The sequence below is a fragment of the Salvelinus namaycush genome, chromosome 36 (assembly GCF_016432855.1).
Source record: "Salvelinus namaycush isolate Seneca chromosome 36, SaNama_1.0, whole genome shotgun sequence".
Classification (NCBI taxonomy): Eukaryota; Metazoa; Chordata; class Actinopteri; order Salmoniformes; family Salmonidae; genus Salvelinus; species Salvelinus namaycush.
This window is the reverse complement of record NC_052342.1, coordinates 9,622,239-9,647,321: the sequence shown is the minus strand read 5'-3', so window position 1 is coordinate 9,647,321 and position 25,083 is coordinate 9,622,239. Positions and strand designations below refer to the sequence as shown.

The 25,083-nt window shown below is 43.5% G+C and overlaps 1 protein-coding gene across 1 annotated transcript in view; it reads left to right on the top strand.

Annotated features, from left to right (window-relative positions):
* Positions 1 to 23,611, top strand: part of mllt3 (MLLT3 super elongation complex subunit) — a 40,502-nt gene extending 16,891 nt beyond the window's left edge. The window contains exons 3-14 of the mRNA XM_038975824.1: positions 5,221 to 5,303; positions 5,560 to 5,703; positions 6,529 to 6,567; positions 7,650 to 7,778; positions 10,160 to 10,753; positions 18,537 to 18,609; positions 18,762 to 18,815; positions 18,930 to 19,074; positions 19,399 to 19,498; positions 19,868 to 19,936; positions 20,384 to 20,455; positions 21,874 to 23,611. Of these exons, the coding sequence (XP_038831752.1) occupies positions 5,221 to 5,303; positions 5,560 to 5,703; positions 6,529 to 6,567; positions 7,650 to 7,778; positions 10,160 to 10,753; positions 18,537 to 18,609; positions 18,762 to 18,815; positions 18,930 to 19,074; positions 19,399 to 19,498; positions 19,868 to 19,936; positions 20,384 to 20,455; positions 21,874 to 22,005 (1,634 nt within the window). The 3' untranslated portion in view covers positions 22,006 to 23,611. The remainder of the gene's footprint in view (positions 1 to 5,220; positions 5,304 to 5,559; positions 5,704 to 6,528; positions 6,568 to 7,649; positions 7,779 to 10,159; positions 10,754 to 18,536; positions 18,610 to 18,761; positions 18,816 to 18,929; positions 19,075 to 19,398; positions 19,499 to 19,867; positions 19,937 to 20,383; positions 20,456 to 21,873) is intronic.
* Positions 23,612 to 25,083: the final 1,472 nt, after the last annotated feature.

The window sequence follows — 25,083 nt, the reverse complement described above, 5'->3', positions numbered from 1 at the left end:
CCAATTTTAATTTTGCAAATGGTTTGTTATTTCAGGTCGGCCGCTGCTTGGCCAAGTGAATGAGCAGATTTGATGAGGGCCACAGCATGGTCTACACTCCACCCCCCTTTACATGAGCATTGTGCAATACTGTCTAGAACTCTTCAGTCAACTCCTTTAAGGCCATAACCTGCCGCCTTCCATAGTTTGGCACTTGCTTGACCAGGGGATATCCTGGGTGACACCTTTTTTTGCGGCATTGGCTTTTTCCTACGAGCTTAGCAACTGGCTTAGCAACTGTGTGTGGCGTCTTAAGTCCCTTGCTAACTCGATTAGTCCAAAGGGGAGCAGGTGACCTCTCCTTGGTTGTACACTGGCCTGTGTGTGGAGCATGGTAACCACAGTGGTTTGGGGGAGGGTGAGGGAAGATGTTCAGCAGCGGACTGAGGACTCACCTCTGCGGAGCATCTAATCATTACTCTCCATAGATTGAGCAGCTCACGCCACTATTAAATAGTCTCGATGTGCAGAAGTTTGTTTCAGGATAATTATTGTTCCTTATCACAACTTCATTTTGATTCTGTAGAGCTTTTGTCAACAGTTGTAATTCTTTTAAAGTTGGACGTTAAAATGGACTTGAAAGCACCTCTTAATATCTTCTGTGCTATCCTTTCCCGTTGGGAAGACGCTTGACCTTTCTGCACGGCCTGTCATTCAAGACCTCACAGCTGGGACGTTCGATTAAAAATGGAAGTGATTCACTGTGGCTTGATGGCCTTAGACACTAGAATCTCTAGATGTTCCAGTTAAATGATGAAACACAGCTAGTGCACCGTCTGCCTACGGAACAACAGGAACGGTAAGGCTGCAGTTCCATGAATAATGGTGTTTCAGCTGAGTCATGGACCAAATGTCAACCAGTAGAAATAGTCAGACTAAAGACTAGCTTTCAAATTACTTGGGTTTTTAAACTGCAAGTGTGAGCACTGTTGAATAGAGCTTGAAATATAACTAATTTGTATAGGTGTCAATATTTGACTAGTTACCAGTATGTACCTGTTCCATCAATGTTTCTGTTGTTCCATAGGCAGACGGAGGCCCATATGAGTTACAATATGGAGTATGACAGCATGTCCTCTACGAAAGCTTTTTATTCAGCCGCTTTGACGGATCAACTTGACAGATGTATTTATTTTCTCTTGAAAGTGCCTTAGGGTAAAGTTTCGCAAAGTGCAAGTGGATAATCTGTATTCTAACAGTTACTTTACAGACGTTAAGTGCATCTGTTAGGGAAGAGAAAGCATTCCGTAATTAAACCTATGGCACTAATCCTAAGCACGATGCAGTAAAGGCATGTTAAAAATGCCTGTAACTCAGAAGCTGAAGCAAGGTTTGAAAGGAAACACTTTGAAGTTTGTGGAAATGTGAAATTAATGTAGGAGACTAACACATTAGATCTGGTAAAAGATAATACAAAGAAAAAAACATGCTTTTTATTTTTATCTTTGAAATGCCACAATGTAGTATTGCAGTTTAGGTGCAATTTAGATTTGTGCCACTAGATGGCTGCAGTGTGTGCAAAGTTTTAGACTGATCCAATGACTCATTGCATTACTGTTCAAAATGTTGTATCAAGTCTGCCCAAATGTCCCCTAATTGGTTTATCGATACATGTTCAAGTATATAACTGTGCACTCTCCTCAAACAATAGCATGGTATTATTTCACTGTAATAGCAACTGTAAATTGGACAGTGCCGTTAGATTAACCTCTCTGGGGTAGGTGGGACGCAATCGTCCCACCTGGCCAATAGCCAGGGAAAATACAGAGCGCCATATTCAAATAAAATGATATAAAAATCAAACTTTCATTAAATCACACATGTAAGATACCAAATTAAAGCTACACTCGTTGTGAATCCAGCCAACATGTCAGATTTCAAAAAGGCTTTTCGGCGAAAGCATAAGATGCTATTATCTGATGATAGCACAACAGTAAACAAAGAGTAGCATATTTTAACACTGCAGGCACGACACAAAACGCAGAAATAAAAATATAATTCATGCCTTTGACGAAATTATTTTGTTGGCACTCCAATATGTCCCATAAACATCACAAATGGTCCTTTTGTTCGATTAATTCCGTCGATATATATCCAAAATGTCAATTTATTTGGCGCATTTCATCCAGAAACACAGCTTCTAACTTGCGCAACGTCACTACAAAATACACCGATCCCGTAGAGGTTAAGTTAAACACTCGCCATTTGAGATGAGGGGGTGCAAATAGGGGGAGGGCAAGGGGGAAGAGGGAACATCTGATTTCATGAGCGGAAGGAGCTGTTGGTGAAGTAGCTGCAAGATGTCCTCAAATTTTTTTTATTATACTGTTCAGTTCTATGTCCAACGTTTGGCTCATTACAAACCAGTCTCTGGGGAAAGGGAAAATGCATTGTGACTGGCATTGTTTTCTGATTGACATCTCGGCTTGATCCACGGGGAGAAAAAGTGAGTACCTCGGGCCTGCTCAATAAATAGGCTGGCCCTCTGTCTCCCTTCCAAACTTTGCTCTAATCGTTGGCAAAGTTCCTGTTACAGGTCAATGAGTGTATTGTGTACCTCGCTCTTCCAGTTGTTTATTGGGATGAGTCTTGTCCTGTAGGCAGAACATTCTGCTAGATGTGCCTGTTGCAAAGTCAAAATTGTCATAAACAAAAATTTGAATTTGTCTTTGAAGGTCAAGGTTTGGCATTAGGTTTATCAGTGTGGTTAGGTTTAAAATCAGATTTTTATAACTTTTGGGCTGTGCCAATTAGTGACTACTCTGCAGAGCTTCCTCCAGAACAAGATTCATTACGAAAAATGCTAACCTGCCTTCCAGTTGCTCCTTCACATGTACAGTGACCTTTTCAATTTCGACTAGGGAACCATAGCCAAGATGGTACTGCCAAGCCAAACTCCTCCCACAGCTCAAAGCTCAGTCATTTAATTTGCTTTCCTTCTTCACCTTTCCTGTCTGTGACGCACACAGAGATGGTAACATAGCCAATGTGTTGGCTTGGTAAATCTTTTCTCATCAATTTAATGAGTTCCATTCTAGGGTCACTTGTTGCTATGTGTAGATTACAAGCAGTGTGCTTCTAATGGTGATCTACTCTTCACTGGTTGCTTATCCAGTTTTGTTGCCACATGAGATTTACCATGCAGCAGGGATCCTACATTTTTGACAAATCCCAAAAATGTACATTACAGCCCCTAATGACTTTGGGGGCTATCAAGACCATGGTGTTTTTTGTTGTTTTTAGTCAAAAGTCCGTCCTCTCTCCTCCGTGATCCGGGAACTGATAAGTGTCTTCCTTAGTAGGCAAGCGGAAGACTGTCCTCCTTGAGTTGAGCAAATCTAAATGAGAAAAGGCCTATAAGGTCATGTGGTGAATGGGTTGTTGAGCTTTGCTGTGTTAAATGATGGGGGTGCTCTTTCCTGGGCAACAAGTAGGAGACACAGTGGGAGGTAGCAGCATACCTGGGAGACCAGGTGTTGATGCTAGCTAACCCTCAGGAAACACCTTCCAGACAGTCTCTTAGGTCGACAAACCTGCTTCTCCACGTCACCGCCACATGGGGGGATAAATGTCGGAGGCTTAAATATGTGAAAGAGAACTGCTCAGACAGAGCCCAGACTATCCCACACTATGTTTCTGTGTGGTGCAACTCAACTCATATTTTCCAGGTTCTACATAAATAAGTTCGGCAGGCTACGGTGAATGGAACCTTTTAGCCACATGTAATTGAACCTGACCCGACCACGCAATTAATCACGACCCACAATATTTGCTCAGCGTTATTGGGTTCTGGGGCAGCGCGTACCCCAGCAGTGAGGTTGACTCTGGTCTAGCCATCAGTCAACCCGAAGGTGGTGGCGCTTAGAGCTGGTGTAATGTGAACAACTGACTTCCTGTCTGACGTTGCAGTTTGGCTCCTTGGATTTTTCTCTCTTTGTACTAGGTTACTGCCAGCCAGGACTCTGTAGGGGACGAGTACTTTTTTTGACCATTTCAACACTTTTTTTTCCTTGACGTTTCGAGAACCGTTTCTCAATTTGTCAGATTTGGCTAGTTTGAACGGTTGGCATACACTGGTGGAGAACGCAGTCATTTAAAAACCCATTTTTCTCTGAATGTATTGTTTATCCCTGTTGGTTGTCTGTCATGCTGTGCCCTGCCATTCCCTGCTTTTACTGCCTTTTTAAAAGACTGTCTGACCTTGACAGAGTTATAATGACTGAATTTATACTATACCACTCCTCCAAATGAGATTAAATGAGCTAAGGAGCCCATTGTATATTACTTAGCGCCTTATCAATGTACAAACTGTAATACTATGGTTATGCTTCACATGCTACTCCGTAAAGATGATCAAAAGCTAAAAGATGTTGAAAGGGAGCAAGTAGATTCTCTTAAATTTGCCTTTCAGATGCCTTACTATCAGTAAATACACACACTGACTGAACATGCAGACTAATTGGCAGTCTTGCTGCAAAGCCCCCAGGGACGTGGGGAATGACAAACAGGTGTGTCCGAGGGGGGTCACCTGACCTGAAGCGCAAGTTGTTTGTCCTGAAGAGCTTGATGGGAAACAAGCGTTTCATGTCGTGGGCTGCCAGGATTTGAGATGTATTTATATCTAATATTAGCCCAGAGTTTCTGGTATCTGTGTTGCATCAGATTGGTGGCGGAAATGGTCTTCATGTTTATAATGAGATCCCAGTAGAGGGAGCGCTTTCAGGTAGTACCTTGGCAGTGTGAAGCTGTGAGCAAGTGTGGCTGGCAGCAAGAGACATTCCAATTCCCATTAGTGCCAATGTCTCATACACACATTAAGGGCTTTGTGTTTGTAATCTGAAAGTAACCTTGATGACAATGTAGGTTAATACTTTAAAAAAATATATAATAATGTTAAGAGGAATATATTTGGTACCTTGAGACTTTGCTGTTGCTTGTGGTTGGAATTAGATTTGTTTTCTAATCACGTTCACTTTTTCTAAGGAGCTTGTCGGAGCTCGCCCACTTAATTTTTTTAAGGCTTTAGTGACCGACACATTAGAAACACTGAGTGGTGACCGACACAGGGAGCACACGGGATTCATATCATTGTTTCAGAGGACTAAGGATAACGTATTTACAAGTGAACACACAGCATTGACTGAAAAGCACTTTTTTTTACTCCCTCTCTCTATATTTCAGTGTGCAAGGATCCACCCTATAAAGTGGAGGAGTCTGGATACGCAGGCTTCATCTTGCCCATTGAAGTTTACTTCAGAAATAAGGTACATTTAACAAGGTTTTGACCTGCGTTGCTTACTAAAGATTCCAACCCTTAAACATTTGGCTTAGCCTGATATATAAGAGACCATGATCATCCCACATTGGGACCTTTTAATAATCTAAAAGTAGCATTTGAGTTGTGGGTAATGGCAAAAAAAATATATCTCTATCAATATACATTTTACCATTTGGACTTTGGTACCCAACTGACTTCTCTCCTTTCTTTTGTTCCTACGGATGTCCCACTGCACCTCTCAGGAAGAACCTAAGAAAGTGCGCTTCGACTACGACCTGTTTCTACACTTGGACGGCCACCCGCCAGTCAATCACCTGCGCTGCGAGAAGCTCACCTTCAACAATCCCACGGAGGAGTTCCGCAGGAAGCTGCTTAAAGCCGGCGGGGTACAAGATGACAGGACTGGGGGGTGGGAGATGGAAATTGACTAGGGGTGCATCTCAATAGCTGGTGTGTATCTTAATAGCCATAAGGTGGCCATACTGGATGGGTAGGCTTTTGCTCCAGCCTTCCTTGAACACCTGATTCAGCTGTGAGAGCAGGGCTTGAGAATAGGCCTTCATATCCAGTATGGCCAACCAAGGGAATGTAACGCAATGAATAACACTTTAAAAACATCCAGATGACATAAGAACTTTGACCTTGCTGGCCACGAGATATGAACCATGTCGGTTGCATATCAGGCCAGCCATTGGTAGGCAAATGGGCTTATCAGGCCAGCCATTGGTAGGCAAATGGGCTTATCAGGCCAGCCATTGGTAGGCAAATGGGCTTATCAGGCCAGCCATTGGTAGGCAAATGGTCTTGTGCTTTTTATTTTATTTTCTTCCCAGTGCCCTCCTGAAAACCTTGTGTGCCCACATAGGAATGTCCCAAAACATTTTTGTGGACAATCGCTTCAGGAACATATGTAATTTGTAAGGTCATGAGTTTTTTATTTTTAGCAGGCCACTCTCCATGCTCATTCCAGTAACACACCAATGCTTTTTGGTTTTGCGCATGACATCATACACCTTAATGTCTACAGGCCTTTTCAGAGGAAACAAATACGATTGGAAAAAGACGCGCTGACTGTGACATGGTTTAATTAAGAAAGGACTGGTTTGCCATGGCAACATTTATTCAGCTTTCTCTGGATGTTTTGAGGCTTTCTCCAATAGAGCTGATTGGTGTGTGAGTGCACTAACATGCTTTATGTGTGTCCTTCACAGCAACGGGATCCTCACAAAAGAAGTTTGGACGACTCTCAAGTAAGACTTATGTGAACTGCAACATTCTTCCAATTGAGATATTTACACACAAGAATGTGTTGATACTGAAGCTTCAATGCTATTGGTCCACTCACTATGACATTGACAACGATTGGCTTTGACAATATTGACTTGTATCCAAGACCTGTATCCAATATGCACAGTTGGGCAAGCTTCTATTATTTCTGAGACTTTCCCCATGTTGTTGACCCAGTGTTTCCCCTACCATTGTAAAGGCAGAACCCACCCCGCCTAGCTCTGTTATCCCCCTCCTAAAAGAGTTTGACATCTGTTGGTTTCATTTGGAGAGAGGGTAATGGAAAGACTGAAAGGTAGGGATAGTTGTATCAAAGGAAATGCTTACTAAGTAGTTTTGGTGCTGACTCACAGCAGATCATTTCAACCTCAGAGAAACGGGCCTCATGTTCCCAGTGAAGTGTTAACCCTTTGTTTAGATCTTGCTGCTAGGCAAGACATGAAATGTGTTTATTCTTCCCTCGGCTGCTATGTTGAAGTGACACCACAAACAAACGCACCCTCAAATTTAGACACACAGGGAAGCAGCTGTGTTGTCTTTTCTTTGCTCGCGTGTGCTCACTGTCATTCCATACAAAGTAATGACTGTCTGTGAGCAGTTCCAGGAATAACGTGCCGTGTTAAGTGGACAAGTTTATTTTTTTGAGGAGGTTTGCTGCTCTTGGCATCGACAAGAACGCTACAATAATCTGCTAGCCTCCCTAAAAAAATTGTTTAAATATCCAAACACAAGCAGTCTTTAGTTTTACACACAAGCAGCTATAATAAGCAGGAGTTATGAAACAGTCCAATTCATGCTGTACTTGATATTCAAATAGATTGGTTAAGCTCTTCACTCCCAGACCATGTGGGCACAAAATACAATACAATTAAACTGTTTTCCACATCAGGACAATATCATTCTGTTAATTTCTCTGCCCTTTTTATTGCAGTGTATTATTACTGTATTATTTTTCTGTTGTAGATTTGATTCCCACAGGCTACATTATATATTAAATATGTCACTGGATAAAGGCGTTGGCTAAATGACCCCGTTTTACTTCCAGGTGATGGTAATGCAGGAGGGTTCCACATCTCTGTTCGGCCAGCACCTCAAGCTGCCCACTCTCCCCAGCAACTCCCTGACATTGACCTTCTCAGACGCTAAGAAAAGCAAGGCCTTCCCAGGGTCGAAGGTCAGTAGCGGTCTCCAGGTACAGACCAGGGCTAGACCGACTCCCCCTCTTCTCAAACTCTTCCCAAAGAACTCCCACTTCAAAGCCCCCCCCCCCAAATAAAATACTAATAATCGCAGTATACTTGGCTGGGTTCAAAGGTGTTTAAATATTCTAAACTCATACTTGGCTAGGTTCAAAGATGTTGAGGGTATTTAAATTCTGTGGATTTCCAAAAGACGTTCAACTCTGCATTTCTTGGCTGCTGCGAGACCACATGGTCCTGTTCCCAATAACTTTCAGACACACTGAAGTCCTATGCTACCAATGACGGTTATAGCACCGGCCATAATGTATCAATTAGGCAGTATATAAAAGTCACTTTAGTTTTAAAGCCTGTTGAAGCTTGGTACGTATCAGTGTTTCATTGTGATGCAATTGTTCTCTAGCGGTCTCAGAAAGCCAACTTTTAGATGCATATGTGGTATTATCCGTCATGGCTGTAAATCATACATGTCAATAAACTGGCATGTTGCTTCCATTTACTTGTTATTTTTAGGCCCTTTAAATGGTATCATTTACCGTGGCCTGGCAGAGCCCACTCTGGCAGGACTGGGTTACGAGAGGCCCAGTGCACATGGAAACGGTTTCCAATCCAAACAGACTGTGCGTGTGTGATGGATTACTGATGGCACAGAGGGGTCACACACGCACAGTAGTTCTACCATTATCTTCCACTAACGTCCAATGGCAATACACCTACTGTTGTCTCCTCTCCCTCCAGTTCACTTGTACCCGACTTGTTTTTTTTAAAGTGTTACTGATTGCTATGGGCAGTCTGCCAAGTTTTACTTGACTATAAGTGCATTTTTATAGGCTAAATGACCAAAACTCAATTGTTGCACATAACTACAAAACAGCACAATGCGTAAAGAACCGTTTCTCAGTTGCCTTGACAGTTATAAGGTGCATAAGCACCTTTGAAAGTAATATTCTCTGTACATAGCACTGAGTAGCAGGTGATTGTAACAAGTAGACTGCAGTAAAGTAGATGATGCACACATCCATATACTCTGGAGTGGCAAGTACCAGTGGGAGGGATTGGGTGCTGTTTTTGTGGCCAGTTAATGTATTGGGGCTGTTATTGGCGAAGCGCATCACTTTCAGACCAGTAAAACTTTGCTATAAACGGCCTTTAAAGTTTGTTGGTGGGAGTAGTTTTGTGAGTGGGTTAGCAGCTTTACGTCCAAAAGGTCCCAGGGTCAGGAGCAAAATAAAAGGGTTTTGGAGGTAGTTTGGGCAGGTCGTAACACCCCCCCCCCTGTCGTCTAGACATGCTTAATGGCTTCATGGCATTGATGAAATATTGACGGGGGGCCAGCAGGCGTGACCCCGGGACAAACAGCCTGTGTCGTTTAGTTAGTGAAAAGAGAATGCACTGGCTTTAGTCGCTTCCATTTCCAGGTTTGCTCACCGGCCGTGCCACTAAGGTCGCACTTACAGCTGTTGAGTCTTCCCTCCCTTCCCCCACATTCTGGACAAAACAAGTTCCCAGCTCTTTTCTCAAGTAAACCCTTTTTCTTTTCTTTTTTCTAGAATAGACGTGCTCTTTATTGAGCGAGCAGTACAGAACCCCAGGGTGGCACAAGGGCTTTCTCAAAATGAACACAAAGTATTAAGACTCCTTTTAAAATGCCATGACCAGACCAAACCTTTTCTGTGCTCATTTATTTGTCTGGGGCGTATTGATTTGAGCATTGTAATCAAGCCTTCAGCGCTGGAAGCCAAGTAAATAATTCCCTGTAGTGTTTAAAAAATATATATTGACCCCAACAAATCTCACTGAAGTGGCAAACCTCAAATTGTATCATCCCTAACCATTTCCCTGGATATCTAGTCAACAGTTGATGAAGACTAATTTCAGTGGTGTGTATATAGAAAAGCCCTTGATCAAAAATGTACTTTTAGGCCCATACCGTCCGCTATGGATCAAGGGAGTTATTAGCTGAGCTCATTGACATGCTGACGATTAGCAACAAAGTGGGTCAAACAAACTAATTAGGTGTTTGCCCCATCGTGTCCACTGACCCTGAGACGGGATTTCTCCATCTTCCCTCTTGCCAGTGTGCAATCGTCTGCAAACTAACCTTTTTCATTATGTACGTAGCTTGTGCGGGCTGTATTTAATCCAAATGGTAGAACTTGTTATTCAGATAATCACTTAGTTAGTGAATCATATCAATAAACTGTTCAACTATCCATTAAACCTAAAGGTAGCTCAAATCCCAACGTAACCTTAGAAGTTGTTGTTGCACATGAGTTAAAGTTGATAGCTTGATCGACCATCCTATAGGAGACCATCCAAATAAATTGAGACCTAATCTATGTGCTTTTCGCTGCAGGACGGCTTCAAAGGATCTGACTCTCTCCTCACCACAACCACCACCAGCTCATCCAAGCTCCACAAACCCTCCAAGGACTACAAGGACAAGCCTTTGAAAGAGCCCAAAAGTGCCTTCAGAGACTGTAGCAGGGAACCAAGCAAAGCCTCCAAAGATACATCCAAGAAACCCAAAGAGAACCAGCCTCTTCGGGACAACCCCCCCATCCCCAAGATGGGCTTCAAGGAGCCCAAGGCCATGTCCAAGGAGCACCGGCAGGATGGGGGCTACTCGCACGGGGCTGGGAATGGGACAGGGACTAACAAGCGACTGTCCATCACCGACAGCGAGGACCACCTGACCAAAAAGCGCAAGAAGGGCTTCTCGGAGTTGACGTTAAAGCCACCGGGGGGCTCGTTGCTGCCGTACCCCCAGTCCCACTACTCGGATAAGAAACTGCTGAAGGACAAATCCCAGGTGCGGCCCGCTAAACTGCGGGTGGACGGCGGTGAGGCGCTGGGGGAGCGCAGGAAGGCGCCGACGCTACCTCCGTTCTCGGAGTTGACGGACGCCAACGACTCCGACATGGAGGACAATATGTCCACCAAATCAGATGTGAGTGGAGCCTATATGTATTTTGTGTTTGTAGGTTTGTGCCGTCTGCCTTGACCACATTGGAAGAGTTGAATTATACTTTCATGTCTTCTGGGCTCTACTCTGTAGCTGTAAAAAGAGGTTAATTTTAATTTAATTTAATTTTTTATAATTGCTTTAGGGATGAGCAATTCTGGTCCTCGTGGCCAGTGTCTGCTTGTTTTTGTCCCTTCAAATCAGTGAGTAGTGAAACCAGGTGTACTTTTGGAGCAATAAAGTGTGTCCATTTTGTTTGTACTGTTACGGCTTCACATTCAGGATCAACCGATAGGAAGCAATCTTTCTATTTAGCATTTTTGCACATTACCATATGAGTATGCCCATGGAGCCTACTGGACTTTTTTTAGTATTAGGTAGCAGAGTGGAGTTTCTGCCTGGTGCGGTAAGAAGGTTATTGAATCCTCTGGTTTTAAAAGTGGGTCTGTTCTGTTGGTCAGTCTCATCCTCCGCATGACCAGGCAATAAACATCTAATGACCGAGTCCAAGGGGGTGGCTCATAAACATGGTTGGTGTGCAGCTGCAGAGGGGCTGCTTTTGTTTGGAAGGAAACAGGAAATGGATACCTCCTAAACAACCACCCCACCTTCATGAATTTACCTCCCAGTGCCCCATTTTGACATATCCAAAAAAGCTGCCCATGCAAAGCGACTAATGTTTGCAGGTTTAGAATGTTCTGCTAAATCCAGGTTGCATGGTCAACTGTTGCGTTCTGAATTCTTTTTTTTAGTTGACAATTTGGTTAAATTTGATACTCTGTGCAAAGGATTAGAGATCTGGGAAATTATTTTTACATACCACAGTCTAGTTCCTTTTGTAAGTGTTAAGATGAGAATAACAGTCATATTTAGACCTTGAGAGAAATCAGTAGGCCTTTCAGTGTGTTGCCAGCTCCTCACACATTCAGTAAAGGATCTTAACAAAGTGGGGACTGTTATTAGCAGAAAGGCAAGCTGGGAGATGTATGTTTTTACGGCACCCAAGGAGAATGCAGAAGGACGCCAGGAATAGCCAAGAGCTCCTCTTCAATCTTTTGCCTTTTAGAAAAGAGGAAAAAGGGGGCAAACATTCTGCATTTGTCAGAAAGCATCTCATTGTCTTTCTCCGTTTGCTTTCAAATTTTCTTTCATGCCCATGGTGTGTTCACCAGTCCCGCTACAAATACATTACACACACACACACACACAGGTGCTAATCTCCCTTAACCATTTCCCCGTCAGAACCAGCAGAGCCATTGCAGCCCAAAGCCAAATGTGTGGTGTTGGTGGGGGGAGGGAGGAATTTGCCCTACAGGAATGGTCATAAATGGGAAGTGGGGTGGGTGCAGGGCGAGTGGAGACAAATGCCAGGTGGTCAGTCCTCCACAAGCTGCCTTGACGACTCTGGTGGCCCAGTCCTGGCTATCCCTGCTTACGCCTAACGCGAACCTTCATTTGATCTGTGCTTCTGCCACGCTATGTAGGCCTGGGGGAAACCACCAAAGGGGAGAGAGAAAGTAACAAGAAGAAGAAAGTCTAATGAAGGCCCCACAACTACACATGGGTAGATCATATGCTTGTATTTTAGGTTAACTTCTTTCATGTAATGGAAACACAGGCTGTTTCCTGAATTTGTACTTCGGTATAAGCATTGGCCTACTATTGCGCAATAGTACACACAAGTTGGTCCCTCATCAATACAAAATGTGTAGGCTGTGCACACTGCACATGTTGCATGCCTTCCTGACTCTTTCTCAGCGCAATAGTGTGGTTTGTGGTTGGTTTTATGTTTGTGGAGTGCTACATGTCCATGAGTTACAGTCACTTTTGTTAGGTTGACCTACTACATGACCAAACTGAAAGCGCATGGCACCTTAATTCACATCGAAACGACCTTGTTTGATCAACCTCCCACTGAATTGAGAGTGAATTAACTGACGTTTTTGCCAAGTCCAGCAATGTTCATCTTGTACTTGTATCTCACTTCAAATAAAATTGTATTTGTCACATGTACAAAAATTTGCACAAAAATGAAATGGTAACACAATATAATAACAAGGCTATATACAAGGAGTACAGGTACCGAGTCAATGTGCAGGGGCACGAGGTAGGGTAATATGTACATGTAGGTAGGGGTAAAGTGACCTGGCAATTAGGATATATAATAAACAGATTAGCAGCAGCATGTTTGAAACGTGTGAAAGTGTCTGTAGCGTCAATACACATGTTTGTGGTGTGTGTTGGAGCGTTAGTGTAATATGTGTGGGTAGAGTCCAGTGAGTGCATAGAACCGGTGCAAGAGTCGGTGCAAATAACTGGTGGCTTCGGGAGACTGAAAGAGAGGAGACGGCAGATTGATGGGGGCAACCTAATACTAAAGTCCTGTTTATTGTCCTATAAGAGGTCTGCTTTGGTGGCTTTGAGCAAGGCAAGACAAAAGCCCCTAAAGCAGAATGGCTGTGAGATTTACGATGTACTGAAGAAGCCCGGGCCCATAAACCAGTAGACCAGCTGCATGTTTGTTGTCGGAGGTGACGACTATTGAAGTTTCCCTACCTTTTGTCCTCACTTCTCGCTCGCGCTCTCTCGCGAAAAGAATGGTGGATGTTTCTTTGGGGCCTTCTACTGTCTATTGGGAAGAGAAGTTGTTTATCCTTGTTACAGTTGGGCTGATTGAAAGTTTCCCTGCAGCACAGGTAAAGAAAAAATGCTGCAAAGGGGATATAACTGCACTACTAGGGACATACTGTATTTTCCTGATTTAATTTATTGTTAGTTGACTACAAACAAACTTGCCGCCACCATGCGAGAGTTTGTCACATTAACGATGTTCCTTTGCTGCAGCTTTTGCACAAGCACTTTGAAAAGTAACATTTAAACCAAGACATCTGTAGGTTTCCTGGTTTAGGTGCAAATCAAATGTCTGCAAAAAAAGTATTAAAAATAGGCTAATGGCCTTACGTGCTATGAAAATGGACATCTAAGATGTGGGTTTCTTACTCGGACCACGTGAGGTCCATTTACTCGGTTTCTGTCGGTGTTTTTGACTCCAGCACACTAGAAGACCTCATAATTATGAATGAAGGCTAATCTTTGGCCCTCTTAATTGACTAAGTCTTTGGATCTGAGAAGTTCATAAACTGTAACAAGGGTATACGGTTTCAGAGACCGGGGTTAGAGAGGGCTCTATTTGGCAGCCCGGGCCCGTAGATTAAGAGGCTGTATCCCCATAGCCAGGGAGGCGATTTGTGGCTGCTCGCACGCCTCTAGAATTTGAATGGAATTCCATCTCGTATTCCCCTTGCTCTCCTGTGTAGTACAACGAATTACAGAGAAGGCTTTCCCCAGGGCTGAACCGTACTAGGCAAGCAAGTCAGTCGCTTTGGTTCGAGTTGCTGTCTAGGGTTAGGCCTTAGCCTCTACAGTCAGCAGACATAGACACACACATCCTGGAAGTTGCATGTCATAGCGGGGGAAGGAGTAGATTTATCTTTACTTTGTGTGGTGTCTCAGGGCCACAGATCAAACAAGAAAATGATCTGTCATTTAGCTTCAAAGTGCCTTTCCCCTCAGTCTTCCACTTGGATGAGGTTTAAAGCTCCCAGGCACACAACCATGTGGTCACACTCACACACTTGGATGCATTGTCTGTCATTGCCTATTTCGTCTGCTGGATACTGTATTGTTTTTCTCGTGGTATTTTGTAGTCTTTAGCCCAGGGATGCACTCCTACTAGTTTCCATTTCTCCCTGGCTCATACCTAATCAACAAATGCTACTGATTGGCTGGAGAGGACACAGTACTACAGTACAGACCTCTGCTGGAGAATTGGAAGAAATCAGTTTTGGCCTTTAATCATCAGCTCTGTTTCTCCCTACAAATCAGTTTTGGTATCTTCTGTGAAAAACCTATTTTAGCTGGGTGTGACATGTAAATGTCAAAATACAATTGATTTGTCCCCCTCCCCCTCCCTTTCTCCCCAACTTCTACCTTGTCTCATTGCTGCAACTCCCTTAAAGGGCTCGGGAGATGCGAAAGTGGAGTCACGCGTCCTCCGACCGATATTAGCATTTTTCGCGCGTCGTGTTCAAATCGTTTGATTTTGCTAAACTTCACAATCAATGTTGTATACTTTCGGATTATATGGACATGATGCGGGGAAAAGGTTTATCGGTCTCATAGTCCCAGTCGGTATTAGATAGAATGACGCGGCCCTGCCCGCCTGTGGGGAAAACAACCTTTGGTTACCCCATTGGCTCACAGCAGAAACGTTTTGAAACGCAATTTTCTTGTCTGCTTATTTTAGTCAATTACAAAACTATATTTAAGAAAAGTACAACATGTCTAAAAATTACTTTTCAACATTGCCTGCTCCAGAGCATTCTCACTACAACTTATATTGTAAGGAAACCAATTTGTCATTGTGTAATTTGTCTGAACTATCCCTTTAATTATTTTTTCTGTCGGTCTTCCCTGCTTATTTACATAAAAAATATTGAGGGGATGAGTTGTGGCTGATTTCTTGCGATATGGAGGACGAAACCAATGATGACTTAGTCACGTTTGGCTTAACCCACACAGTGCTTCAAGAGCCAGCTAAAATATAACACTGACAAATAATACTCTTCCTTATTTTATGGGCATGTGGTTGACTTTAGTAGTATGTCTGTGCTGTTTCACTTAACTATTTTTACAATGGTAGTGGGAATTTTAAGCAGTTTGGCTATTTTGTTCTGTGTTTCATGTTTAGCTAGTGGCTGGTTCTTGCATCTTGTCAGCTGTTGCACCACATTTGCTGTCTGTCAGTTTTGATTGAAGTCACTTTTTCATTAGCTTTAAAAAAGTAATGTACTGTACCGTTACAGCTTTGCTATTAATCAAGGCAGGGTGAAGGGTAAGGGATAGGCCTTGGTAATCTCCAGCTCTCTCCTTCACTCGCTCTCTTTCTCTCTCTCTCTGGGACACAGCACAAATGCCAGACCAGATGATTTTAACGTGGCTCTCTCCACAAGCTCTGAAATGCCCTTTATTATTTTTTACAAGTTTCTCGTTTTTGGCTGGACAACCAAAGACGGAGAAAAGCCTCTTGATTTACAACCAAGGCCTCTGACCATGCATTTGATGTCAGCGAGACACCCAGACAGACAAACAGGCTGTAAAATGCTCCAAAAAGAAAGGGAGAGAACATCAAAGATTCCCTCATGACTCTGTGGGACCCCACAGGGGGGCTTGGTTTTAATGGGCTTACCCCTACACTTGCCAGCCAGACACTTGGCAGCATCAATACTCAGCCCAGATCTTGGTAGAAGTGAGGGGAGGAGGAGTTTTTTGTGTGTGGTAATGGAAGTTTGTTGACTCTTCCCCAATTTGGAATGGAAATCGTACACAGCCTTGCAGCACACCTCACAGGCCAGACAGGAAACCGAAGCCCCGCCATATCAGACATAGATCCATCACCTGGAAATTCTCCAATTCAATTAATTCTATTTGTTGCCTCAGGAAAATATCTTGTCCTCTCCATTCAGGCTCTCTTCGATTTTTAAATCCACCGTTCCTTTGTTGCAGCAGGTGTATTCATAAGACGGCCCTATCAAGCGTTTTATAAGCTGAAAACATTTTGTATCAGCCCTGTCCTGGCTGTAAATCACTGCTTTGTGCTGCCTTGGCTGGAGGGCCAGAACACTTCTGTGAGTTGGATATTGTTCAGGAGACCTAGGCCTGGTTTCCAAGGGGTCATCTGAGAGGAATGTAAACAAATTAATTCAGATTAACTTTAATGGCTTCTTCAGATTTCCTTTTGTGCAGCCTTCTAAGGAGGATTAACTTAATGGTAACTTGCAGATTTTCATATCTTTCTCTACTGAAAGGAACTATCACCCCCTTTGCACTAACTTAAAATAAAGTGAAAAAATTTACAACTTTTTGTTAGACTGACATGGATATGAAAGTTGGTGTAATAGGTAACACAGAACTTCTGGTGTCATTTGGAGCAAAGTAGATCGGTACATCTAGGCACTCATCTTCCTCCCTGGTACTATGAGTGTCATGATATGATGTCCTCCTATAGAGTCTCTTTATTCATATACCCCTCCCCTTTTTGTTCACTCAAATTGTCTCGGTTAACATACTGCCATCAATCAGTACCATTTTCAATTAGTGATTAGCCCATACATGAAGGAAGGAGGCATTTTCAAAGTATTGGAACCAAGCCATTGCTCACCCACACATGTTAGCGTTTCTACAGTGACGGGAGAGGGAATGTTGTGCATGTGCGTTGTAAATACAGGAGCCCCTGGGAGCCCAGCCAGTAAACCTGTCACAGTCTCCTTATTGGCCTATGCCAGGGATTTCATCACTGCCACTCACGCCACCGGGGTGCCAAGCCTGCCTACAGAGCCCTGTCTTCCTAAGATTTAATGCACCTAATAGGCTTTTTGGACTCTTATTAGCTATTATTGCAGCCTATAACCATAAGCCCAATAGGAAGTGTACTAAGGAGAAATTGAATGGTTGGGAGAGCCACATCCAGTAGAGAAGTTGCGGATGCCTCCTGCAGTGCTAGAGGCATCACTACAGACCCGGGTTTGATCCCGGGCCGTATCGCAACCGGCTGTGATCTGGAGTCCCACAGGGCGGCACACAATTGGTCCAGCGTCGTCCGGATTAGGGGAGGGTTTGTCCGGGGACCTTTACTTGGCTCATCACGCTCTAGCAACTCCTTGTGGAGGGCTGGGTGCCTGCAGGCTGACCTCAGTCATCAGGTGAACGGTGTTTCCTCCAACACATTGGTGCAGGCGGGTGTTAAGAAACGTGGTTTGGTGGGTCGTGTTAATTTACTTTTTGTCAATCTCGGACTTGAAATGTATTTGTTAAAATTATATTTGATACTGTACATGCACACGACTTGCAAGAATTGGGAAGTATTTGATTCTTCTACACCTCCATTGCTAGCTGTTTGCGGTTTTAGGCTGGGTTTCTGTACAGCACTTTGTGACATCTGCTGATGTAAGAAGGGCTTCATAAATTGCTGGTTTTATTTAACCAGGAAGTTCCATTGAGGTTAGACTTCTTTCCCAGTCGAGACCAGTGATCAATATGTTTTTCACTGTTTTTCTCATTAGAATTGGTTTGTATGAAACTTAGGCAGCATGATGGCTCTGAATAGGACCAAATTCACCCCAGACCGCTTGAGTTGATATGGGCGTGCAGCCGTGTGAATGTAATATGTGGATGGGTATGCGGGAACTTTAATTTGGATTTTCTGGCTTGCTCCAGAAATGTTGTCTTTTGGATGTGGTAATTGAACCAAATTCCCTTTTTTATATTGACATGCTGCAGTCTACCTTTCAATTGTTGCCTTCCTGCCCAACTGTCTGTTTCGTGTGTGTTGAGGGGGGGGGGGGGGGGGGGGGATACTGCTTTCAACCTTGTGAAGCATTGTAAGTCTACCATGTTTGGGTTTGACAAGCCCAGATTTACACTGTTATGCCTTTTAGGATGCAAGATGGTAGATAATTGGGACTAACTTTCTTCTGATCTCCAATCCCCTCGCATTTCTATGTGACACACACACTACCATGGCCCTCTGTGGAAATGTTATGCTGGACTTGAAGCATGGGCTGCGGACTCAGTGTTTTGTGTCCAGTGTTTGCACCCTACCCAAGGGGCTTTGTACTCTCTGAGCACCGACGTTTGGTCATTTGCCATGTAGTAGATCTCTGATAGTGTATTGGTCACTGATCTCTCTTTCCCCTTCCCCTCTTCCCAGTCGGAGCAGCCCAGTCCAGCCAGTTCAAGCTCTAGTTCCAGTTCAGGATTTGCAGCCAGCCACAAACGCCAAGGTAACACCAGAACCTATGCATACACACTTTTCTCCAGATCACCTGGAAATGACAATCTTTTTTAATTTTTTATTGGCCACCCCAAATGAGGTATAACATGTTGCATCTCTTCCCCTTCACTCCCATGCTGTGTTTTTGTTCCATGGACACAGTGGCCGAATTCGTCCGCAGGAAGGTAGGGGCCGTCCCTGCCACAGCCCACACAGGTAACCTCATACCTGACTACACAATCCATGGATGGAATCACAAGACTGGGCATGATTAGTCACTATCAAATTGTTTCCTCTTCACGAATGTTCGCTTTCTCTCTCTACACACAGTGTTGGGTCCCCTTCGTTCAATAATTCACGACCTGCACTCCGACGACAACGAGGATGATTCGGAGGAGGAGGACAACGATGACAACGACATGGACTCTGACCTGGAGCGACCGATACACACGCACATGACACACCGCCACCGCCGGTAGGTAGTGCCTGGCCATTGTCATGGCAACATGGCCCTTTGGGGGGCCCCCCAGGGTCGTTTTCAATGGGGCTTTAATGAACTGGCAACTTAAAAGTTACTAGTATTATATGCCATCTCAGGTACTACCTCTACCGTTGTGCCCTTAAGGAAGGCTCTAAATCTCAAAATAGCTTCAGGGATGCTGCTCTGACCTTGTGCTGTGTGTGGTTCGATTGGATGGAAAAACAACTACAAAAATACATTTTCCATTTTGAATAATGTTCCATTATCAGTAATAATGTTGTATAGTATTCCAATGGTTGTCATCCTCCTTTTCTGCAGGGTCAGCTTGAGTGATGGCACTGAGAGTGAAAACAGCTCAGCGCCCTCTCCCCACTCTCGCCACGAGCCCCCGCCTTTAATAAACACCAGTAATAACCAGGTAAGACCAATAAAATTATAAACATTATGAAATTGAACACAGCTGTTATTGGTTTTAGACACTGCTTGTATGGAAACATCAGTCTTATTAGCATCCTATAATTCCCAGGATGCATTTCCCTCGTGCGCCAGCCACAATGCTACGCGTAAATAATGACCTTTGTGTAAAGTTTAAACAAAGCAGCGGTTTTCCAGTGGGTACATATGATAATCCCTTATCTGGTTAATATTCACTTAGGACGAAATGAAAGGAAATGGGTCAAAACTGGGAGGGGCCTACCTGAACTTGTCTAATAAGAAACGCTTGTTTTTCGTTGCCAAACTTATTGCTACGTTGTGTACTGATGAATACAACCCTGATGTCTCGCAGATACTGGAGGTGAAGAGCCCCATTAAGCAAACGAAGCAGGATAAGAATAAAAACATTGACTGTGACAAGGTGAGTAGCTTCCTTGTGGTTGGGTTTTACAGAGATAAGGTCATATCAGTGTAATTGAATGGCATTGTAGCCAGGACATTTGCAGTCCTAAACTGAAGTCTCTGCGGTCACCAAGGCTCTTGCAAATGGACAGGAGACAGTCTTCCTGATAATCATAACTTGGCCCGGTTATTCGCCTTGTCATAGTCCCAGATGGTGTAAATAGGTAACAGACCTGGTGTAAATAGGTAACAGACCTGGTTCAAATACACACTTGAAAATTTGAGGTTTGCTTGAGTTCGCACTTTTGCGTCAACGCAGTTGGCACCGTTGTCGTCCCAGGCAAATTTTAAATCAAACCACGGCTCGCGTACATGAAATTCGGATTTGACCCAGTTAAAAAAAAAAAGGTCTCGTTTAGTTGAACTCCCCCATGCTGATGGGCCGTGCTTTCCGTCTGTCTCTCAGGCTTACCTGGATGAGCTGGTGGAGCTACACAGACGACTGATGACACTGAGAGAGAGGCACATACTCCAACAGGTGAGGTCCAATAGTGTTTGTGTGAGTTTGCTGTACTAATACATGTGTTCTCGGAGGACGAACCCGTACGTTTGCCGGTTCATGTTTGCATGGAAGATGTCGCTTGCTCGGTCGTGTTGTTTGGGCTTCATGCTGTATCTGTTACGCAGCACATTATAATTGAGGACTTCGTATAGGTGTCTGGCAATTATTAATGATTTGGTTAACTTTTTTTTCCTCCACTCCATCTAAAAGCACACGTCCTCTTGCTTATGTTCACAAGGCCTATCATATGACCGCATTAATGGAGATTCCCAGCCGCCGTTGCCAAGGAGCGGGCTCGCTTTCCTAATGAGATGTTTGGCTCCGAGCATTGGTGGAAAAACTCCTCCCCACACAACATCAGCGACCCGAGCGCTAACTCACGGCATAATCAAGCTAATCCTCAGAGCGCTTGGAGACTTCAGTGACATAGCAGTGTTTCACATCCTCTGAATATGAGACATGTGAATGATTATCTTTCCAACCTCCCAATGCTATTTTGCCTCTTTTTGGAAAAACTGCAATGGAGTCATTTCATTTTTTTGAAGAAGAAGAATCAAGAAAATGTGGCCACTTTATTTTCAATAGAAATGAATCTGTAGTATCTGCCAAAGTGCTGTCCTATCTGACCAAAACCAGGTCCGGTAATCTTGGTGTGGGTCCTTCTCCCCGGATACGGGGGGAGGGGTGTGTGTTGCGACTCGGCTTGCAAGCATCTGAATTCTATCTTCCATGTCATAACAATTGGCCGAGTCTCCCTGCACTCCTGGTCCGGCCGGCGCTCAGGGAGGGAGGACGAGAAATGCGTTCCACATGGAGGCCCAACCGGTGCTTTGTAGTATGAAACGGATCAGGCTAGGGTCACCCATTACGTTACAACAACGCCACGGCTTCAGACACCGGAGTTCCAGTAATCACTGCAAGATAGACGCATACACACGCACACACTTCCCTATCGGAGGAGAGCTGGAACCAATAAGACACCAGCCAAGGAAAAAGCATATTACCTATTAGGGCCTCTCCCTCTCTGATAGAGTTCACATGCAAGGAGTGCAGTGGGGTGAATTAGGGGGGTCCCCATTCCAAATTCAGTGTAGTAAAAACCGACACTAGCCCACCCACCGTTCAATGACGCTTCCCACAAATTTGTTTTGAATTGGTCTATATTATAGTGTGCGGTTCAACATTGTCTGAGTAGGCTGCTCCCTGAGACTGTATAGGGTGGAAACTCTGCTGCTGGTCAATATACCAAACATTAGGGCAACTTCCTAATTATGTTGACTGTGGATGATTTAACAAAGGAAATGTGTACAATTCCTCCGTTCTTGGTAGAATTAGGGTTTACAGACTGTAGTCTAAGGGTTGACTTTCTATCTGTGCCTTCTTTCCCCTCACAGATAGTGAACCTCATCGAGGAGACTGGACACTTCCACATCACAAACACCACGTTTGACTTTGACCTCTGCTCCCTGGACAAAACTACGGTGCGGAAGCTCCAGAGTTACCTGGAAACGTCTGGAACGTCATGAGGTCTGGGAGCTGCTGGCTGCTGCAAGGAACAATGTTGGAAGAACTTAGGAATCTTCCTCTTTTGTTCTCCCCCCCCCCCCCACCCCCCAAAATGTACTTTTCACTGCAACGCAAAAAGACGACCTGTCACGGCCGGGCCCTGCCCCGGGTCTTAGTGCCTGGCCTTCTGGTCGCTCCACAATGCTCGTTGGATCCTGTCTCTCCACGCGACCAGGGTAGCCCGTAAGCACAGACCAGAACGATGTGTCGTGTCACCCTGGAGATTAGTCCTGTCGACCAGGAATATCACCCAGAAAGCCTTGAAAAATTCCACAGTTGACAAAAAAAACGTGGTGAAGAAAGAGACCTTGCTTTTAAAACTAATGTGCATATTATTACCATGTATTGAATTTTTGGGCGTTCTTTGTGATGAATGGTGCATGTTCAACACTGCCTTACCACGTTTGTCGGTCTTTATTTATTGAGTTTGAGTTTCGTGTGTGTGTGTGTGTGTGTGAGAGAGAGAGAGAATAGCAACACTGAGTTAGTCTTGTGCAAGCACTTCACAACATGCATCTCTCTGGCTCTGGCAGGACGGTGGAGCAGCGCGTTGTCATCACGACGTTAAGATTTAAATTATCTTACGTGACGGATGACTTGAATGGCAATCAAACGTCCCGCTATATGAAGACCCTCTCCAAAACAATAATTGTTATCAGTGCCCACCGGTACGAGCTGAAGACAAATCATGGACTCAAATTGTTGGAATTAACACAATTGTATATTCCATTCTTGGTACCAAAACTTTAATTGATGTATTGGACAATGACGAGGCAAATTTCCAAAGTGTGCTGCATGTTGGTTTTACAAGCTCTCCACTTGTATTAGCTGCTCAAGTTGAAACCAAGCCTAGTGTTTGATCAATCTATTCTGCCCTACCAAGCAAGAAGGCAGTAACTGCTCATAGCGTGGAACAGATAGAAATGGCTTTTATTTACCTTGTTTTCACAGTAACTTGATGCAGTTACTGCTAACATGACCCCCATTTTCTCCTAAATACAATAGAGGCAGAATACTTGTCCACATGATTAAGCATGTATATAATGTTGCAAAAATGACTAACTCATTTTCAACCAAATGAGCAGTTACTGCCTTTTTTGCTTGGTTGGGCAGTATTGTAAGCAGGCCTGTGCTAAAAAGGAACTATTTTGAATCCTGGAATTTTAGGGGGGGAAAATGTACTCTTACATATGTAAGACATTGAATCTTATTTATTTCACGGTGACCTCCGTTGCCAAATCAAAGTTGTGCATTAGAATTGAGAGAAACTGAACTGATTTTTTTTTTTTTTTGTGGAACTTTGTTCTTTTTGCTAGCCTGAGGAGTTGAAGTTAATTTTGGTATTCCTGTTGAGGCATCGCTCTCAGCAGACAGTGGTTGTAGCTGCTCACAGGGCCACGCAAAGGCAGAACATGTTGCATTTCTTCTTGACCAATGTCAGTCTTATGAGTTTGTGTATTCTTAGGACATACAATAAAAATGCTGTGTTTTGTACAGATGAGGACATGTGCAACCTGTGGTAAAAATAGTTAGTCACTGTAAATGTAAACATTCTTTGTTTTGACTTTGTTGCAATGACATTTTGTAATTTCTCTTTTTTCTTTTCTTTTTTTTTTTTTTAATGTTTAAGCCCAAAGATGTTTGTTTTGGTTGGGATATCATGATATATTGTTTATTTGTATATAAACGTTGTGATTAGTAATGTCATCTTTCATTTCTTGGAAGGTTGGAAAAAATATAACATTTGGTATTTTAAACTATGGTAGCTTACAATCATGTGTTTTAGTCAAAGCTATAACTGGCTTCTGGTGGATCCACAACATGCAGCAATTTTTGGGGGGTTAATTTCATCACTATACTTGACTTTCTTCTATTTAGTTATACAATTCAAATGGCAGACTAAATGACCACACTACTCCCCCCATGTTTCTAATTTGGGAGGGCAACACGATTACTTCCTGTATACACGGAGTGTACAAAACATTAGGAACAACTTCCTAATATTGAGTTGCACCCTCTTTTGCCCTCAACAGCTTCAATTCGTCAGGGCATGGACTCTACAAGGTGTCAAGCGTTCCACAGGGATGCTGGCCCGTGTTGACTTAAACCGGTGCGCCTGGCACCTACTACCATACCCCATTCAAACACAATAAATATTTTGTCTTAACAATTCTCCCTCTGAATGGAACACACACAATAAATATTTTGTCTAAACAATTCTCCCTCTGAATGGAACACACACAATCCATGTCTCAAGGCTTAAAAATCCTTTAACTTGTCTCCTCCCCTTTTATCTACATGAATTGAAGTGACATCAATAAGGGAACATAGTATTCACCTGGTCAGTCCGTCATGGAAAGAGCAGGTGTTCTTCATGTTTTATAAACTTGGTGTATATGAATGCTTCTATTTGGAGAGAAGTGAGTGCTGGGAATAGGTATACAATACCAACCTTTTTCGAAGGGACGTCTAATGCTCGGGTCTGTTCAGGATGGCGCAACGTTACAGAACAATAGGCATAGGCAGTAATTTCAGCTCTATGCTTTGCATTTCTATCTCCAACATTCTGAACATTTCGCTCTATTGAATACACCCCCTCGGTTATCCTCATCTGTATATCTAGCAGTCATCTAAATCTCCTGTCTCTTACCTATTGAGATGTAGGGGGAGACATGAGGTTGCAATGTAGTGCAGTTTTGTGTTGGGTTGAATGTGGAACGTATTGTCTCAGTCTCTGCTGTCAGTTCTACCAAATCTGACTCATTTACTGTGTGTTTTCAACTTGCAGACTATTTCCTATAAAATGCACAGTTGCAATTCCTTTCTGTGAGGACATTGGTTTTGTGTGATTCAAGGTTTCACGTTCAAGGTTTCATTCATGTCACTGAATTCCAATGACAACTTGATCATTTGATTACCCTAGTTTTCTTCAACTAGCCACTAAGTACTGTATAAACGCCACTATTCCTTTTGAACAAAGTGTTTATTTCTCAGTGGATCTTCGAATGCCCAGTGTTTCAGGATGTTTTGAATCCTGA